At 38.1% G+C, this 20,708-nt stretch overlaps 3 protein-coding genes across 4 annotated transcripts in view; 1 reads left to right on the forward strand and 2 right to left on the reverse strand.

The window, feature by feature from the left end:
- Positions 1–1,914: 1,914 nt before the first annotated feature.
- On the reverse strand, positions 1,915–4,501 carry LOC121882358 (gap junction Cx32.2 protein-like). Its single transcript, XM_042390561.1, has 2 exons — positions 4,448–4,501; positions 1,915–3,487 (listed from the first exon to the last, which is right to left on the reverse strand). The coding sequence occupies exon 2, from the start codon at positions 3,469–3,471 to the stop codon at positions 2,599–2,601; it is 873 nt and encodes a 290-aa protein (XP_042246495.1). The 5' UTR covers positions 3,472–3,487; positions 4,448–4,501; the 3' UTR covers positions 1,915–2,598.
- Positions 3,385–10,967, forward strand: LOC121882359 (gap junction Cx32.2 protein-like). Of its 2 annotated transcripts, none has more exons than XM_042390563.1 (2): positions 3,385–3,453; positions 9,804–10,967. In XM_042390563.1, the coding sequence occupies exon 2, from the start codon at positions 9,826–9,828 to the stop codon at positions 10,597–10,599; it is 774 nt and encodes a 257-aa protein (XP_042246497.1). In that variant the 5' UTR covers positions 3,385–3,453; positions 9,804–9,825; the 3' UTR covers positions 10,600–10,967. The 2 variants fall into 2 exon arrangements, with proteins under 2 accessions (XP_042246497.1, XP_042246496.1); XM_042390562.1 differs by lacking the exon at positions 3,385–3,453 and adding an exon at positions 8,273–8,299.
- Positions 10,968–13,640: 2,673 nt separating this feature from the next.
- Positions 13,641–20,708, reverse strand: part of mcm9 (minichromosome maintenance 9 homologous recombination repair factor) — a 71,950-nt gene continuing 64,882 nt past the window's right edge. Inside the window, exons 14-15 of the mRNA XM_042390235.1 lie at positions 17,256–17,401; positions 13,641–16,882 (exon numbers count right to left, since the gene is read on the reverse strand). Coding sequence (XP_042246169.1) covers positions 14,896–16,882; positions 17,256–17,401 — 2,133 coding nt within the window. The 3' untranslated portion in view covers positions 13,641–14,895. The remainder of the gene's footprint in view (positions 16,883–17,255; positions 17,402–20,708) is intronic.

A 20,708-nucleotide genomic window follows, 5' to 3' on the forward strand; every position in this document is an offset into this window, starting at 1 on the left:
ATGTGTATTTTGTAACTTTCCATTAAACCACTTGGGTCTCACATATTGCATTTGACTAGTGCATAGCACCACCTAGTGACTGAAATAATGCAATGCAGGTGTATGTGGGAACATTACAATCACACTACTGTGTACATGTTGTAGCAGGGGCGTTGCTAAAATCTTCTTTAGCGCCCTGGGGGAGGTCCTAGTGCTGCTGCTCTAATCCAGCGTTTCCATTGGCTGTGCTGCCCACTCAGAGCCCACAGTAGAGACTGTAACGGTAGTCGGAAAACACTGTAGTTGTGACAAGATGTTGGCTAAAACTTTACCAAGATAAACATAATATACAGAGTGAAATAGTAAGTTGTAACAGAGTGAAGATACCAGGCTCTAATATGAATTTGTGGCAAATTATGGTCAATGTAGCGAGCTATCAAGTTGTTACTCATTTGTTACTTGCTTAACTTTTGCTAACTTTAGGTTTAAGTGAGGAAAAGACAAGCGGATAGGCTATATAACATTAACATTATACAGTGGAAACCACTTATATGGATCAAAAAGCTCAGGACAGAATCATTCCTAAATGCTGTTTAAATAATTTGCTTATAGTAATCAATTGTCTGCTTACAGTGATCATTTTGGGTCTTTTCATACATGAAAACATGGGGGGAAAATAAAATTACAGTAACTTTATTTTTATTTTTTTACCTTACTCCCATGATACACATATGATATTGTAATTAGTGGCTGCACCATTATCAGGGCTATGGAGGTGCGGGGTTTAGGTGTGTTTATTTGTAACCACCGTGAAACAATCAGAAAATAACGTTTTCTTCCTTTCATTCACCAGCTTTCACGCTACCACTGCTCGCTCTCCACATCCACTCTCTAGCTCACTCGACCACTGCTTCCATCTTAAAATGAGTCAGGAGGCATCAGCAGTGAAACAGCTGTACTGTATTTTGAAATAGCTACAGTGAATAGCAAACCTGGCCATTTCATTACTTTTTTATTTGTGTAATAAATGTACAAATGTCAATTATATGGTTATCTGCATGAGAAATAAAGAAAAAGAAAAAGTTTATAATAATTATCTGCTTATAGTGATTAATTTGATCCAGACGGCGTGATCACTATAAGCATTTTCCACTGTACTAACTAACTGATGAGCCAGCCAGCCAAAGTGTGAACGACCAAAGAGATAGAAATAATGTTATTGACAGCTCTTTACATACTATGCTTTTATATACCCCTTAAGTATTTCAAAACAATCATATCAGTAGGCATAGATTGTTGTTTATAATCAGTTAATGTCAGTGCCGAAGGCCGGTCAGATGAGAAGATTTTGCCAGTTCAGACAAATTTAATTTGGTTGATCACTCATTAAGCCTTGAGTCAATCTGAGTTTAATAAAATAACATGTTACTGAAAACAGGTGAGGAGAGGGAGAGGAGGAGGATAGTGATCAAGAAGAAAGCGAGTGGGAGTTGTTTAAGCTTTGAGTTAAAATTAATACTGAATTTTATGACATAAGCCTATTACTCATACTAGGCATAAACTAGCCTAAATGATTTTTAGGTTTAGAGGTTCACACATCAAACATCAGTCTGTGTATCAGTTACATACTTAGGACCTGTAACGTATCTAAGAGAGAGGAGATAGCTTTCCTTGACTTCAATACCTTTGCTTGATCTGTGCCTGCTGTAAGTGGATGGAAGCATTTAAGTCATATTAGATCTGTGCCTAATACATACTATGAAGAGACAGATCTATTGTGCTGATTTTATACCTATTGCTACTCTAAAAATTCATGACAAACAAACATTTTGGGGCCAATAAAAAAAAAATCCTCCCCCCAGCCCCCCCGGTAAAGGCTTAGCCCCCCTAACCATAAATCTCTAGTGACACCCCTGTGTTGTAGCATTACATTACCACACCTTACGACTTTATCTAATGGAACTTGTTTAATCACTCACTATCATTGTCATTTACCAAACTTACAACTTGTCAGTCTACTGTGAATCAATAATTTACTGTCTCATCGCACTGAGGAGGTGCTCTGGACTCTCTAATTACATTTTAAAATGGCTACTGTCATCTGTTTACAACAACTGGGTTCACATCAAAGCTGCTGTTTTACAACATTAATTCCAACAGACTTATAATAAGTAATTATTGTAAATTGTGAACATTTTTTGCAGCACAATGTAACTCATATTGTCAATACAATACATATGCCATATTATGATGTATATAATAATACTTTCAATGGAGAATGACTGAAATTCTTCCAGATGGTCCAGTCCATTATTATAACTGTAAAGCCTCTACTCACCATGTCTGACACAGGGGAACTGGTGTTATTGACAAATCAGAGTGCAGTATGGTGAACACTTATTTTTGTAAATTAATTTATTCAGTTGAACTTCAGTTGAGGAAAAAATACGGCAAAGGTCATTTCTAAACTATTAACATTATTGTCCCAAAGCACATGTAATTTAATCATTAAGAACCTTTCACACGATCCAACTATTGACCATATAAAAGAAACAGTTAACATTTTAGAGTGAAGTATGCAAAAGAACATCTAACATTGTATAATGTATAATTCATGTATCAGGTGTCCTTCTCTTTACTTATGCAGTCGATGTTTTTCTCATCACTGCAGAAGCCTGACACACCCTGAGCAGGCAGAGGCAGCAGTGGGAAGCCTCCACACTGGCTGCTCATAGGCTCCCATGCTGGGTTGGATGGGTACTTCTGTGAACTGAGCACATGCTGCTGAGCTAGCATCTGTTTCCTGCTGTCTCTCCTCTTGTTACAGAGCAGGTAGATGATTTCAATGATGTTGAGGAGCACCGAAATGCCAGAAACTACAAGCATGAAGAGGATGAAGATTGTCTTCTCTGTGGGACGAGAAATGTAACACTGGGCACCGCTGAGATGAGCACAAGGTGGAGAGATAGTACAGTGGAAGTAGGAGACTATGAACACAGGTCCAAAGATGTAGAACTGGCCCACACTGAATCCCACCTCTAGAATGACTTTAAGGACCAGCTGGGTCATGTAAGTGCAAAAGAGGATGCCTTTTATCTTCACCTTCCCTCTGTCATCTGTATATTTGGGCTTCTTCAGTATATTTCCATTAGTGTTGCCCCGCAACTGCTCTATCATCCTTTTCTCTTTGTGAATGATGTGAACAGCATGGCCCAGGTAGACCAGGGTGGGTGTTGACACAAAGATGATCTGCAGGACCCAGTAATGAACGTAGGACATTGGGAACATCCAGTTGTAGCAGGCATGTTCGCAACCTGGTTCTAGAGAGTCACAGTAGAATTCAGACACTTCATCTCCCCAGACTTTGTCTGCAGCAGCACCGAGGACAAAGATTCTGAACAAGAAGAGGACACTCATCCAGATCTTCCCCACTACAGTGGAGTGAGACTGAACCTTGTCTAGCAGTGAGGATAGGTAAGACCAGTCACCCATGTCTGGAAACTAATATCTGAAGTGGAGAAACACACACAGTTGTGGGTTGAAAAATAAATGAGACTAGTACAAAGAGCATTTATGTTACTAACAGATAAAAACCCAGAGATACTTAGATTTTTCAAAAAATATTAAAAATGAAAACAACAATAGTCTGTCAAAAGCTATGTCTCTGTGAAAGGCAAACCAGAAAATAATTCAACAAGTAAGCTTAGGATTTCTAACATTCATAAAACTGAGTCTTATGAGCCCTTTAGCCTTTATGGAGCTATATTTATTAAACTTCTAAGAGCACTAGCTCATGTATATGGTAGCCTCCAACCATATACATGAGAAGGAATTATAGGAAATGACACAAAATTGAGAGAAAGTTTGGTAGATGACATCCGAATAAACAGGTGACAAGGTGAATCTAGCACCACACAAAAAAGATGTTTGCAAATCTAAAAGTGCAAGAATAAAAAGTGGTGTAACATCTTTAGATAACAAACAAGAAAACAGCAGCTGCATCTGGTGAACTAAAGCTACCCTGTTGTGAATAATACATATTGCTTCATATAATATATTGTACATAATGAGCGATGAATGATATCTCATACAGTCATTCCAAAACATGTCTGACAAGGTGTGTGCTCACCTTAAATATAAAAGTAACATTAAATTTAATTTAATTCCAAAGATATTCAATGAGAAGGTTTTTTAAGTCCAAAATTTCACTTTTAGCAGTTTGATAAATACAGGCCCAGATGTCTCAAAGCCATGGCTTTATAAATACAATATAATTTACAGACATAGCTCATGTCTATGATGGAAGCAAGACGCTCAAAATATGCAACAACTAAAGTATGCTGATATGGTGTCTTGGAACAGCAAGTGATTTGCCTTAAAGAAACACTAAAATACCTCCAGTGACACAATTCTGTGTTAATTAGCAGGTGTTTTAATTCATTGTTACAGAAATATGAAATGTACTTGCCTGTCAGGACTCAGATATTAGACATTCTTTTCCATGAGCACAATACAATGAATGATGTGAGTCGCTGACCAGGATAAGACTTAAATACTGTTGAGTCCTGTGGGTTTGGTCTGCTGCTCAACAGCTTCTTGTTTCACTCAGTCAAACTCGTGATTTTGACGAATCTTGTGTAAACCAGTTCCTGTCAAGGAAGCCTTAATGACACTTAACACCACATTTTTCTATGATTAATTCACACTGTAAATCATACTTTGCTTTACCTCCCACTTTGAGGGGGAGGCAAAGCACACCCAGACTGTACGTGACCAGACTGACCCAGACTGTACATGATTCAAGATACGCCCTGGTTATGTGGAATGCAAATGTGCAGAAAGGTATACTAGTCTCAAAGGGAAGATCTGAAATTGCAAGTTAAGGACAATTAGGAGGAAGTTAACATTTACATGTTTCACTATGTGTCATGGTGAGCAGCATCAGACTGATGGCGCAACATGAGCAACATAAATTAGAGACTAGTAAATCTTAAAGATTTGGTTGACTTATAGACATATGAACATATGAACATATGACATTTTACAGAAGTTGTTTGTTTTTAGTTCAGAGGACGAGGACTATAGAAGGAAATTTAATTCTAAGCATCAGTATACATGTAAGCATCAGTACATAATGTATAAAGAAAGAATAATTTGACTACATGAAGTTGTCAGGTAATGGGTTTCCTTAGTTGATGGTGAACTGGTGAACTAATGTGTATGGCTTTTGATTCTTTTTTTCTCATGTTATTCTAAGTATTGTTCGTTAAGTGACTGTAATTGACAGATCATCTATTTCTATTGTTTATTTATGTCGTGAGCAAGGGGCAGGCAAAATAAGATTTTCTTCTTTCTCCTGTTTTTTGATCATGGAATGTGTAAATTGAGAGTTGTGTTTGAATCGTTTTGGTTTTTTCTTTTCTTTTCTGGAGCTGTGCATGAGCAGAACAAATAATGAATGAATGAATGAATGAATAGCAGTTATGAGAAGAGGGTCTTCCGAGGTAAAAAGCATTACTTTATTGAAAAATAATTAATTTTTGTCAAAATTTATTTTTTACAATTTCTGCCTGGGGGTCAGAGGTTACTGTATGGCTAAATATAATGAATAATGTAAAATATGTTCATTTTACTCAAAATGTTTACATTGCATCCCAAATGTACACACCTGCAGAGGGATGGGGGGTGGATGGATGTTCAACAAAACATCTGACAGTAACCCAGGAAACTGCTGTTCATTTCCCATTTTCCACCAACAGACATGAGTACAATCATTCCCTCACCTTAACCAAGTTATCATTACTGTACTCATGGCGACAAAGATCTCCTAACCTTTATGAAGTAATCATTTTAACGCAAACATTGATCTATGTCTAACCAAACCTTTACCGTAATGTTGTCACATCATAACACTTGAACAGTGATTTGTAATGGTTTTGTAAGGAACAGACGATGTCATCCTGCCAATAGAGGGGTGAGATCAGCAAACACTTCTACATGTCTTTCTAGAGGGCAGTTACAAATGCTGTATTTTCTCATTTCATCTGGAGGACTTGTTGCTGGGAATGCAGGTGAGGCACTATGTCAGAGCTGGTAAATCTGAAAATCATCATCAATGATGAAGATATTCTCCACAATCATGGTATAATAAAGGTTAAATTAAACCTTCACTGCTATCACTGCAAATTGCAGATAGGTGACAAATTCAAGGAAATACTTGGAATAAATGAGCTCCTCTAGTAGTGCCTGTATTCATAGCAGTTGCTTTTTGGTGGCTCCTCCCAATCTCACTGTGTCTAATGTCCATGCTAATACTACCGATACTACTTACTGTCAACATGTACTGAAGGTAATAGTGCATTTGTTAGCAAATCAACAATAATGTATGATACTTTACCAGTCACAATGACATAGTGTTGATACTATCTATTGATTTGATATTCCACTAAAATGAACTCAATCTTGACTCCTTGACTCTACATCAAATTTTTTATCATGAAAAAATGATACTGGTCCATGCACTTTGGAACAGTATTGTACACTTCATTTCCACACATCCAGAGGACCCAGCAATAGACCCATGCCTGGTATTTGTGACAGATAATTTGCACCTGGAGCAGGTACTTAACCCACAGCTTCACACCCGAACTTAAGAACCTTATGAGGCTTTGGTGTGAGGTTCTTCCATGTGTTTCCACTGTATTTTATAAACTGGGACATTTCAAATATATACAACCTCACGACCAACCTCATCATTTATATGGCCTGTTTTGTTTGTTTTAAGGAAGCAGTGGGACAGACAACAATAGCGGAGGCTCTGATACTGCTATTGATTTTCCTTTATGCGTATGTGAACATGACATAAAAGTTTTTTGGTTACTGTTTATTATGAAGCCTTAATTTTTATAATCTTGTTTAATCTTTTTCATTTTTCCCTCCACTGTCTGGCTGTGTGCTGTATCAACATCTCTGCCTTGCGTCAGATGTCATGTTTGTTGTAGTTGTCCTTGTGCTTGACCAATCACCCCTTAAAGTACCTGGAACTTACATTTAGTATCACATTGTTAGTGCCCAAATTTTGTTCCAGAAGCTCACCCCAAAAGTTGACAGAGAAAGGTGGAAACAAAACCATAGCCTGTGAAGTTGGATAAATGATATGTATGTAGGTTTTGTGATGTTAGGTCCTGTGATGGAAAAAGGCCCTTTCTGTGTTGACTTCTGACTCTTCGTACCGCAGAGCCGTGGCAAAGCAGTGGAGGCATTCCAAAGAAGTTTATTTTTAATACTAGAGGAAATTTGTTTCTGCCCCTTTGGCTGGTTCATTGAAGCTTGGCTACAGTGTTCTAGAGCAGCCAGAAATTCTGCATGGTGCTCATGGGTACCTGAGCAGCCATTTTTAAAAGGAGTAAGGGTTATTCATCCACATTGGAACTGCTAATCTGATGTCAGTTTTTGTCAGCAGTTGGTAGCTGAGCTGTTATTGCTCAACATAAGTCCATTTTAACGTCATGCTTACGTGACAGAGAAGCACGTTGTTGGGGAGTGTGGGTGGGTTGGTCAGACCTGGGAGGAATCTGATGATTCTGCAATGTCAGTCTGAATATTTTTGATGTGACTGCACTTGTTGCTTGCCACAGTTCAACTACAGTCATGGCCCAGGGCCAAAATGATCTACTAGGCCCCTATTAACCCTACTAGACTACATTTTTCCTGAGGAAAAGGACCCTATTGAGACAGGGCCTCAAGATCAGGTAAAGCAGGGCCCACCTTAAGGCCCCTATTATGTCTGGTGACGCTGTGTTGTAGTGTTGCAGTACATATGCCTGAATACCATTTCAATTAGCACTAACCAGTTGATAAACAGAAAGCCTGGAGCCTTCAGGGCCCCTGGATTTCTATGATACAATGCAATAAAATACAAAACAAACAACTTTATTAGTCCCACTAGAGGCAAACTGTTTCTGCCCCTTTGGCTGGTTCATCGAAGCTTGGCTGGTGTTCTAGAGCAGCCAGAAATTCTGCATGGTGCTCATGGGTACCTGAGCAGCCATTTTTAAAAGGAGTAAGGGTTATTCATCCACATTGGAACAGCTGATCTGATGTCCGTTTTTGTCAGCAGTTGGTAACTGTGATTGCTCAACATAAGTCCATTTCAACACCATGCTTGAGTGACAGAGAAGCACATTGTTGGGGAGTGTGGGTGTGTTCGTCAGACCTGGGAGGAATCTGATGATTCTGCAATGTCAGTCTGAATTATAAGAAGGAAGTGAGAGAATACCAGTCAGACTACAAGGACTGACTGAAGAAAGCAGATACTTCGGTAGGAAAATTTATTACTGTGTGAAGAGTTATTGTACAAATATAATATCAATTATTAATCAGTTAAATGTGAAAACCATGACAGAGTATTAAATTATTTGTTTATGTTTCACATGCTTCAGTAATGGAAGTTTGGTGAATGAACAGTCTAGGATAAAATGTATTGTCATAAAATGTTAATAACTCGCCTGAAAAATGTTTTCAACTGGAAATATTATGTATGTTGAGATGGCACAAATATCTGGCAGTTACAATCCAATAATATTGTGATTGGCATTAGCCAGTCATTGAAAGTTCAAAATCCTTAACAAATTAAAAATGTAGCGGCCCTTGTGCACTGAAAAATACATTTGTAAACAAGTGCACATGAGGGTTAGGGTTGCATATAAAATCTTTCCATCCTATAATCTTTAATCTCTAATAATTTCATAATACTGGTGTTTTGTTTTTATTGTATTTATTAGGAAATCAGGCTGCGTTTGAGTGTCTGTGTGGTCTGTTGTAACCTGTTCTGATTTGTTTCTATATAGCAAGCTAAAATTCTGTAATAGGAATTTTTTGGCTCTCTTGAAAAGATCTGAGTGAGCTATTGTTCATTCATTGCACTGGTGCTTTGATTTGTAAGACTAAACAAAGCTGAGTATATCAAAATATAAAATAGTGATGCACTAGATCAAGGCTTTGTTGATTAGTTTGTGGTAATTTAATTAATTACAAATTTGTTTGGTAATATGTACCACTGAGGCACAATTAAAACTTAAATGGCAAGGGCTCTGAGCGTGTGTGTGGGGCCTACACCGCAATTTTGCCCCCCGGGCCCCATAGCCAATTATACCAGCCCTGTTCTGTACATATGCATGTGTGTATTACCTGGAAGAGGGATCCCTCCTCTGTTGCCCTTCCTATTAAACTCAAGTCAAGGACAGAGGATGTCCCTTGTTGTAAAACTCTTTGAAGCAAATGTGTCATTTTCAATTTGTGGCTATACTAAAATTGACTTGATTTCTTTGGAGAAGACATGATGCTAGTGTGTGCCATCACCTTGCTCGGTATTTTTTTATTGTTTTCACACTACCAGATTACAAACTACAACATCACATATTTTATAGGGCTGAGTGCAAGGTCATTCGGGTAGACCACATATGGGATATTATAGCATCTTCAGTTTTTCCTAATTTTTAGAGCGCTTTACAATCAGTATGCATGGACTTTTTCTACCATATAACCTTTGGCATGCTCTCTAATTTTGTAATTTTTTTTCTTTTTTAATTGCTTGATTTATTTTTGCCTTCTCCTGAATTGCTACAGCAATTATGTGAATTTTAAAATTTAGGTTACATAAACCAACATGTCAGGTTTGTAAATATGGACTGGTTTGTTGGTTTTACTGCTGTACATATTTGTTCTGATTATTCTGCCATGTCATGTCTCCACTTTGAATTGTCCTATGTGTAAAATGTGCTACATAAGTGACTGACTTGACCGACATATCTTCTTTCGCATAGTGCTGTTGGAGTCTGGCTCATCATGGGGGAGTGGTCCATCCTGTCTGATTTGTTGGATAAGGTGCAGTCTCACTCCACTGTAGTGGGGAAGGTGTGGATGTGTGTTCTTTTCCTCTTCAGGATCTTCATTCTGGCTGCTGGCATAGATAAAATATGGGGAGATGAACAAGCAAACATGAACTGTAACACCAAAAGCCCTGGCTGCAAGAACGCCTGCTACGATCGATCCTTCCCCATGTCTCACACACGCTTCTGGGTCCTCCAGATCCTCATTGTCTCAACACCAACACTAATTTATCTGGGCCATGTCCTGCTGGTGATTCGCAGAGAAAACAAGCTTAGAAGACGTCTGGAGCAGAAACTTGATAAGAATGGGATGATTAAAGCTCCAAAATATTCCAATGAACACGGCAAAGTGCAGCTCAAAGGTGTCCTGCTGGTCAGCTACATGATACAGCTGCTGTTCAAGATCGTGCTTGAAGTGGCATTCATCGTAGGCCAGTACTACCTCTATGGCTTCATACTTATGCCTAATAAGATTTCATATCCGGACTACCCCTGTCCATCACCAGTAGACTGCTTCATAAGTCGTCCCACAGAAAAAAACATCTTTATTGTCTTCATGTTGGCGATGGCTGTCCTCTCTGTGTTCCTCAACTTTGTGGAGATGTTCCACCTGATGATCTCAAAGATGCAGGAAAGAAAAAGGAGGAGCAGTGGCCCAATCCCCCCAAAGGAGATGCACTGCTTCAATAAACCAAACCACAATTTAAGTGAGAGAGTTACATTTTGTTGAAGGTCTAGATTTTCAGGTTTTCAGCTTTCAGATGGATCCTGAGCCAGCCTGTGCCTTGAGTCTTGCTTTACTCAATGTTGTTTGACATAAAAAGTCACATCCAGATTTAAATTGTCAGAGTATTACATGTACCTTGTGTGCCTATTATATATTTTGCTTCAGGCTTTAAATAAATCAGGTCTGTGGTGAGTAGTGGGATAAATCATACTCACTGCTATCTATCAAATTACACACAGGTGGTCGATGTAAAGGACACAATCTGATCTAAGAACTACTGAATATGGAGTTCCACAGCACAGTGTTTTGAGTCTGTTTTTCTTTTTGGTACACTGATGATTGTACATTAAAATATGCCCAATGTTTTTATATATGCAGATGTTTGTGCTTGTGTGTGTATCAATATGGTCAAGAGTAGTGTTTTAAGCGGTGTTGTTGTATTTATAAATATATATAAATTAATCAAACAAGCAGGCTAAAATTGGAATAATGTACTTTGCTTGATACACTTATTTTTGAAATAAATGAGGGATGGACATCAGTATTAATCCCAGGGGTGAATCAAAGCAATAGTACATTATCCCATTCTTTACATGACTTCATTGACATTTGCCACAGACCTGAATGACTTGACATTAAATATTGATTGTAATTTAAATTAAAATTAAAGGCAGGAATAACAAACAGTCTTCCACTAAAAGCAAAGCCACACACATGCTATAGTATGATTAACATGTTTTCAGCAAAATGTTTTTAATTGGAAATCACCTTAATTAATTTTGTTATAGTGCTGTATTATTAGATGTGAAGCATATCAGCATCAGGTCAGTCAGAAGTGTGTATCCAGCAAAAGTATGATGGATTTTATTTTACTTTTGTTAAATTAATTATTGTTTTATTATCATTTTGCTTTGTCATTTCACTGAGATGTTTTTTCAATTACAGCTTCTTTTTTACACTTATTGAACTGACAGATTTAACTGCTGTCCTTTACCCAGAGAGCTAGAAGCTCCTCCAGCTGCTGCTTTTCACTGTAAATGCCATATATGAGTTTAGTTTAAATTGTGGTTCTTTGAAATGTAATAAAATAATGTATGTATTGTATCAGAGCTATAATATATTCCAGTTTAAACTTTTTTGTACACAATGTACAAAAAAACGAGAAGCATAGTATCCAAGAAACCAGCAGAGCATAATAATCACATTGCAGGTTTCATTTCCATGACACTGTTCCATGACATCTGCCTCAGAATCCACTCATCATCAAATCATGCATCTCCAAAAAAGTGAACTTCCCAGAAAATGAGGAAGTCTGTTAGTTTATGGCAATCTCATTTTCAGTGCAAGCAGTTTAAAATGACAATGACAGCTGACTAAGAGTTATACAGTATACATCAAAACATCTTTATACAGTTATACAGTGTATACATTAAAACATCACATATTTAACGAAAAATGGGGGATGAGGATGTGTGAAAAATTTATCTCAACTCAAAGATTCACACTCCTTGTCAGCACTGATCCTGCTACTTAGGTAACACTGGCAGACATTTGCTAACATCTTAAAGCTACATTACTGTTCTATTCTGGGTACATAAAGCAGCCTCCCTGAACTTGAAAATATGCATTTGGACAACTGTGTTGCCTTACAGTAACAGCAAACTTAACTGCAAGCTAAATACACAACACATTAAATGTTTACCACTATTATCTACAGCTTCCTCAAGTACAATTAAATCCACTTGGGTCATGGGAGAGCCATGGATGTATAAAGACAACTGGGTACAGTGTCTGAGGTGGGGCCCTGATCATTCCTATAAAAGTTGCTCAGTGGCACATGAAGCCAAAAAAGCCATTTCCCGCTGTGAAGAAAATACCCGGATGAAAACATACTGTGCACTGGGCCCCATGTGCCCATAGAGCATGCCCACTGGAGATCTCCACCAGTTGACATGGCTAACTTTCGGTTTAGCCCTCTGGCTAACTTGAATGGAGATAAAACAATTCAATCATGCAGCTCTTCTAGACTTCCCAAATGTTATTGGACCGAATGGATCAAATTCTGATAGTGAAAAGAGTCATTTCACGGGGGTTGTGACACTCAAAAAAATGTATCTCTTTCATAAGAGATGCACTCTGGCCCAAAAGTCTTTTTGCATCACATGACAGACACTGAAGTCCTAATTATATGGTTTGGCCACTATGTCAAATTGGTTTCAAAGCCTGGCACTGTTCCTGAGGGGCTTGGGGAGAGTCCGCACCATCGTCCATCTTAAAAATCAGGACCTGCAGGGGGCTGAGCGCAATGGAACCATCTGCCCTCTGATTGGACAGATTGACTCTGCACAAAATGTTTTCACACATGCACAAAATATTTGTAAAGCTGCAAATTTTATTACACATTCACAAGCCATTTCACAAGCTCAAAATATTAACAACTGTTGATTACATAGATTTCCCCTTGATATTTTCTTTCTTCCAAATGACCCCTGGAATGCTTTGAGCTTCACAAATATAATTCCTTTCCCAATGTTTTGAGATGGTCCCAGAATTTATCAGTTGAGATCTCAAAACCTCAGAAAATAAAGCCAAAACCATGTGCATGACCCAAAACTATTAAAACTAGAGGGGCTAAGTGAGAAAACTTTTTTTTAATGTCAGTAACAAAAGGTGTGGTCCATCTCAGAAATGTTGCTGAATTGGAGTCAATGAGACTATTTACTTTATCCAAAAGCTCTGCTTGCTTTGCTCTGTAATGTATGTGGTCTTTGTCACATTTTTGGCTGCTACTTTTTTGATTGTCCCCAGCAAACATTCTATGTTTAGAATAACTGTTAAGTGGTTGGAAATTAAGTCACATAACTTAGCTACAAGGCTAACAACAGGCAACTTGAGCTGCTATGCTGAGAACCTTGATCAAATCCAGATTTTATACTCAATGCAGAACAAAAAAAATACATCCATAATAATAACCTTTATGGCTGAACTGACAAAGTAAACCATTAATTTCAGTAAAATGTAACTTAACTGAGACAGGCAACACATTAACATAGTCAAGACCTTTTGGTGGTGTATTTAATGTCTGTTCTACATATTTACAGGTTTTTACAACAGTATGATCAGAAACAGTATTGTACCATGAAGCTGTTGCCTGAAAACCTGATCCTACAGACATGCTGTTTCCTGGATAAAAAGGTTGCTGATGAATGAGTTTTTACTCACAACAGCATTAGAATTAAGAAAAGAAATAAAGGCAACAAAATATTTACAGTGATGGGTTACCAACTGTAGCAGTTGTCAAGAATTCAAGTTGATTTCAATAGCACAGTGAAACTAATGGAAACCAGTGACTTGCATGTTTCATACAGTCTCAGAGACAGTGATGAAAAGTACACAAACTGAGTCATATAATGACAACATGCTGGAAAGATTACATCCAGCTGGCCTGTGCATGGAGATACCTCAGGAGCTGGATGCAGGTACCATGGAAAAGTAAACAATTTCTAGTGAATAGGCTAAAACAAGCTAAACCACTGGCATGCTGCTGAATTATCCGCACAGTATAATTTAGTTTCATTTAATATATGCTACGTGGTTCCCAAAGTGGGTTACTGCAGCACCCTGAGGTGCCTTGAGGATGGGGCAAGGGTACCACAAATTTTCCTTGTCATTCTACATTTATTGTGCAATTTTAATATAGTTTTGCATTAAACGTAGGTGACATTTACATTAATTGTTTTATGTTACCTTTCTAATTATATTAAAACAGAAAAGGCAAAAAGTATCAGAATCACCTTATTAAAAATTTTGTATAATGTAGTAACACTCACAGTTGCTGGTTATCATAGTAACACAACACACTTTGTGGCTTGTGTTCAGGAATGGTTCCATGACAAAAAAATGCTAATAGGATGCTGTAGTCAAAAAAAGTTTGGGAACCATGGTGATACATGTATGGATCCAGAATTATCTTGTGTGTAACATTGATAACTTGCTAAAATGTAAAGTCATTTGCATGATTCCACCATGCAGCAAATTAATCTGCCTGAGCTCTAGCAGCTGCAGTGGAGATCTACAGTCTTTTCAGGCATAAATAGAGAAAGAGAAAAATACAATTCCAGGATGAACATCTGAACTTCACTGAGCTTTTAACTCTTATTTTCATACTATAGAAGGTAACTAAATCATACATCAGGCAAAGAACTGAACTGATGCACCTCACAGCAAAATGTGATGTGAAATACACTATTGTGGTCGTCTTCTTTATCTGTATACACATTCTGACAGCAGCCTATAATATCAGACATTGGCTTTCTTTAAAAACTCTTGGTCCCAGTCAGTGTCAAGAACATCATCATTTAACTCAACAGAGCCAAACAGAGACAGTTTAGAGAACGGACCCTGGGAACCAGCAGCATTACTTGGTAGAGGTTCCAGCTCAAAACACTTTCTCTTATTCATATTGCCAGTGCTTTGATAGTCAACAGAACCATCAGTCACCATTTTTACACTGTTACTATGGTTTACAGCACGAACAGGCTCTGTCTGCTTTGCACTGCACTTGGACTTTGTTTTAGTTGGTGACGCTGTCCCTGGTTCATGTTCCCATCCTGGTGTGAGCTCTGTGGCTAGGGGTGGTGATATGTCCTTTGCTTTGCTCATGCTGACTGCAGTTCTGATCTTCTTTTTTAAGGGACTGTGTTCAGGAGAATTTAGATTTTTCTTGTCTTGAAAATTGACTCTCAAGCATTCAACACTGTCTCTTTTAAATGTAATTCTTTCCATTCTCAAGGGAGGATTTTTTTCCACTTTTGTTTGAGTTGTGGTCTTGGGTTCAGTTGTGCAGGTGAAAGAGAATCCGGAGAGTTTAGCCAGGGTTGAGGAGGCCACAGCAGACTTGGTGAGGCCTGATTTTGAAGTAACTGGTGTTGAAGGGGCGGTACAAGTATAGCTTTCTACTTTAGTCTCCATACCAGTGTTAACTCTGGTTCTTTGTTGTTGACACAAATTTTCTGTATCGTTACTCCCTTTTATTCTAAATACTGTTTTTCCTCCGGTCAATTTGTCCTTTCCAAATGAAAAAAGATCTCTTTCCAGCTCCTCTGATGTAAAACAGATACTGGCTTCAGACCAACACTCTACCATCTCACTGACACAGCTCACCTGTTCTCTCATGCCTCCACCTTCCGAAGGATTCTGGCACTGGCTCTGTTTTTTCTTTCTTCTATCCTTCTCTGTGCTGGCTGTCTCATTATGCCTAACTGCCTTCTGATGACTTATTCTGCTTTCTTTGTTGGTGTGGAGATCTCTGCTGCCTGGGTTGCATTCAGTGTGGAACTCTGCACTCACATCTGAGCTGGCATGTAGGCCCTGATTGTGGACTAAAGGTCTCATCTTCCTTGGCTTGAATATAAAGCCTGACAACCTAGCATGCAAGTCTTTATCTGTTTCAACATCAGCTCCTATCTTTTCCCTTTTCACAGTACTAATGTTCTTAGTCCCAGTGCATTTGCTCCTGTCCTCTATCTCAGATCTACTTTCTTTGACAGATGACAGATTACCCTGTACTTGGTTATTTGAGGGGCAGTTCTTCCCTTTTGACGGTGTACTGCTGGAGTGGGAATTTGAAGTTGTATCTAAAACATTAGTGACAAATTTACTTGCACTATCTCTGAACACCACACTCTCTCCATGCCCCTCTTCTCCTTCTTTGTCACATTGCTGATGTGTCAGCTCCAGCTCCCCAAGTTTCCTGTCTCTCAGATTCTTAGAGGCTTTCTGAATAACACACCCTGATGACTCTGGGTGTTTTCTGTCTTCTTGTCTACCAGACTGCTTCATGTCTTCTGGGGTTAAAGAGTTTTTTTCTTTAATATTTTCATTTTTCTCACTTTTTCTGTCTTCTTCTGAAACAGATGTGACTGTACTACCAGTATTTAAAGCAACATCACTGTTTAATAATGAGCCAGTGTTACTTAGATTCTCCTTCTCAGCTTGACAGTTTGGCTGTTTGGCTACTGTAGACATTTCTGACCAATTGGAGCTTGGTTTTCTATGGAAGTTTTCTTGAGTTGATGTAATTATTCGTGAGGGCATGTCTAGTGACAGTGATGGAATTCTGGAGTGGAACCAATCCAAGCCACTGTCCACAGTGACATTACCCTTGTGGCTACTGGTGATGTTATGACTTTGTATTTTGTTGATGGAGTTTGAGTCTATGAGTTGATGCTGGTGATTATCAGTTGGTTGGTCAAACCGAGAAGCCTCTGAGGTGTTGCGCTTTAGCCTAGTGAACAAAATAAAAACAGATTAACTTATTTGGTGTCAGTAAATGTTTAAATCTGTGATGGTGGTGTACTGGAGTGAATCATATAAAGTGTTCTAAACATTTTGCCCCTCTCATGTATGTTAAAGGACAAAATATTAGTCCAGATGTCCTTGATTCAGCCCTACTGGATACACTGGATATGTTCATCATAATGAAGGAATATGTCATCCGGTGCAACAGTATGGTTATTTTATGTGTTTTTAATAGTTTTTGTACAACAGTTGAGTTTGATGGCATAGATCAGGTTACACTGATAATACATAGTAGGATTAGGAAGATGTCAACATTATAACTGAGACTCAACAAATGGAAAAACAAATCAGTTACTCACCTGGACAGTCTCTCCATTTCCTTCTGAAGTAGCAGTGGCAGGTTCAGTCCTTCGAGCAGTATCTGACACTGAGTTTGATACTGCTGACTGGGGTCAGCAGGGAATGAGGTGAGTATTGCATTTACATTTCCCATCAGGCCACCGCCCTAAAAGAGGTGTGTACCACATAGTTACAGACTGCTGGCAGGATCAGTGAGTTGCAGTGTCATGGTGGAAAACGTGGAGATGGGCCATGATCAGGATGAATACATGTCAATGGTCACTAGAGTGTCAATGTCAAAAGTTAATCAACATAATCAGTCGAATATACACTCTGTTGCCAGGTTATTAGACACACCTCCTCCTCCACACCACCTGAATGCAATATAATACAACAGCCCTGAATAGCATAGACTGAGAAAATGTTAGGTTATAAGGTCAATAATAATACGTCTTCTATTACATTATTAAATGAAAGGGAAAGGAAAAATCCCGGCCAGAATGTGGCACAGTTCAAAGTATCCAATTGTTTCACTTACTTGATCTAGACAATACAATACAAACTAATTATGACCTAGTGTTAGAGCAGATTACCAAACTTCTGGACATTACTATGACATTACTAATCTCTTTAATTAGAGGAATTCATATTTTTAAAATGGATATTCTGCAAAAGTTTTTACATTTGTTTCAGAATATACGTCTACGCCCGCCAAGACACTTATTTCTAAAGGTTGTGTAAGGCATTGCAGCTGAGAGTTTTACGGTGGTGCAGAACTGTGTCATATGTTTAGATACTGCTCACTGCTTTTGACATTAGATGGAAGTCCCGTGCTGGGTTGAGGATAGGGCTGTCACGATCAGATTTTCACATGATTATTGTTGCCAAAGAATTCACGATAATGACATTAATGCGATATCTATAGAAAATTTGAAAAAAATAAATAAAAATAAAAATTAAAGCTGCAAGCAGCGTTGGTCGGGACCTCGCACTCTGGCCCGTCGGGATCAGATCATTTTGCTTTTTAAAAATGAGGGATATTTATTACAAGTGTGGTGTGCTTTTATTTTGAAAGATTGATTGACAGGATGAGAATATTCAAAAGAGTGAGACATGTCTGTCTTGCTCACACCTGTGTCATCAAAATCATGCAAGTTTTGGGCCCATTCACTTGAATTTCAATTAGTAAATTGAAAAAATTCAAAAAAACTACTGATGACTTTGTGTGTAAAACAAATTATTTTCCTAATTTTCTCTGTCTTTTTTTAGAAAAGGAAATACTTTTAACCCACATGACCTGGTCAAAGTTTGATTTGAATGGAGAGTGTGAGTGAACCCACACCTTTTTGAACATTTACTGCTTCCACCTAGTTTTAGATACAGACTTCATTTGAACTCTAAATGAGTCACGAGACTTTGACCTACAAATCTTGAATTTACATGTTTTTCTATCTTTTATTGTTTTTGAGATATTAGAGTGTGAGTTTTACAGTCTTTTCTTGTTCCTCCTGTGATTTTATAATGAGTGTGTATTGTGGAATGTTTCACAGCACTGAGGGAGTGATATCACCAGGAGCAGTTGAAGAGGAGGATTTTAGAGAACACTTCTTGTGAAATATCCTCATAAATCCCATGACTTTGGCCAAATCTTACATTAAAAATATTTTTTAGTAGGAAATTTCGTGGCGAATCCATTAACATAGGTTTGAAAGTGGTCAGACTTATAGTTTTGACGTCAGAAGCCTCTGTTTGACACAAAGTTCATGCTCATGCTCATGCTCATGCTCAAGTTCATATCAAAGTCCATAGATTGCCTCCCCATTGGTTTACTTTGTAAGGTGTGATGTGGCACTGCAACTTTCAGGGCTTATTAAATCCAAACTGTTCGAGTTATTACAAAGTTTTCAACAACTTTTTTTCAGCACAGTGTCATAAGTCATGTATCAAAGTTTGTAGCCAATACCATTAATGCCCTTGGAGGAGATAGCGTTTGTTTGGGGTCCAACTTGGGGCAAAGTCTTATTCTGAAAGGCTGATTGCAGACTTCCTGTTGGATTTAGGTCAGGGGTGTCAGCATATGATTTGTAGGTCTTGATGAGACGAATAATTGAGTTTTGGTTTGATCTCTCTACAACATTCCTATGGGCCGTGGCGGCCATTTTGTTACATAGGTGGCGCCAGAGAGCACATTTTGGCACTTTAGGGGTTAATTTTTACATTTTATCAAATTTTTCACCAGACCTGATGTGTGTGCCAAATTTGGTGAGTTTTTGAGCATGTTTAGGGGGTCAAATTTAGGGTTTAAGTCCCGTAATAATAAAGAAACAAACAAACAAACAAACAAACCCACGAAAAACAATTGGGTCCTCGCCCTAATAATGCTATCAGTCAAATCATCTTTAATTTTGTTTATTGTTGGTTTGCCTCTTTTTTGGCAAATGAATTACGCTGAAGTGAGTCGGTGGTAACCATAACTGTACATAGCCTACTACAGAAAATGAAAATTTTACATGTTTTTCTAAGGGTCTAGGCGTCTTCCAAAAAAAGGTCATTTAGAGACACCAGATAACCCCTGCTTCAGAGTAAATGAAGCATAATAATAAATTATAGTGCTTTGTTCCCCTGTTGAATCTATACTTTGTGCATATAAAAAAGTCAAAACAAGTGCTATGGTGGAAAAGCAGTTCATATAAAAAGTAAATCAGAGCAAACTATTTAATTATAATATAATATATAATTTCCATGTTGTGGTTTTATAAAAAGCAATAAAGCAGCATATGGTCATTTTGGGAATTTTGAAGCACCAGTCATCGGCAGAATCTGTTCCTATTGGCTCAGTTTTTACATGAAAGAACTACTTCCAGCGCGGACTCTCATTGGCTATTGTAGGCTGTGGATAAGACATGTAAGCCCCTATTGGGTCAAGTGAGGTGTCAATCGAAAGGACAGAGTGCAGCCAGAATATGTTGGAAGATTAGGACATCTGCCGGCTAATTTAAAATGATGCAACAGCCGTACATGGATATTTTTTTGATGTAATAATGTGTTTTGGACGAAATATTTTACTGAATTGGATTGCCTGAACCTTTGCCAATCTAACAAGACTGTTTTTGTTGGAGCTGTATCAGTCAGTGGAGTAATATGAGGCTTCATAGGTGAGTAGAGTGACTTTTGTAATTGTTTGTTTGTTGGTGGTCTGACAGAGGCGTTGATTGTGCCTGCTGTTGTGGTTGTATCTTGAAATGGTTTACATCAATCGAATCACAAGAATCTTAGCTTTCCAAAGATGTGTCGCATGAGTACCCACTTAAAAGACAGGGGTTGTGCACATAGCAAAGTTGTGCACACAACAGTGTGACGGCCTGTGGATGGGCCGACAGAACATTAAGGGGTTTTAAGAGGCGCTGGATTATTTACATGACATTATAATATGTGTACTATTAATATGATATCAATATTTATTTTTTTAAATA

This window comes from Thunnus maccoyii, chromosome 17 (genome assembly GCF_910596095.1).
Source record: "Thunnus maccoyii chromosome 17, fThuMac1.1, whole genome shotgun sequence".
NCBI classification, from domain to species: Eukaryota; Metazoa; Chordata; class Actinopteri; order Scombriformes; family Scombridae; genus Thunnus; species Thunnus maccoyii.

Coding starts and splice junctions, on each gene's coding strand:
- LOC121882358 (XM_042390561.1), bottom strand. CDS start 3,471: ATGGGTGACTGGTCTTACCTATCCTCACTGCTAGACAAGGTTCAGTCT.
- LOC121882359 (XM_042390563.1), top strand. CDS start 9,826: ATGGGGGAGTGGTCCATCCTGTCTGATTTGTTGGATAAGGTGCAGTCT.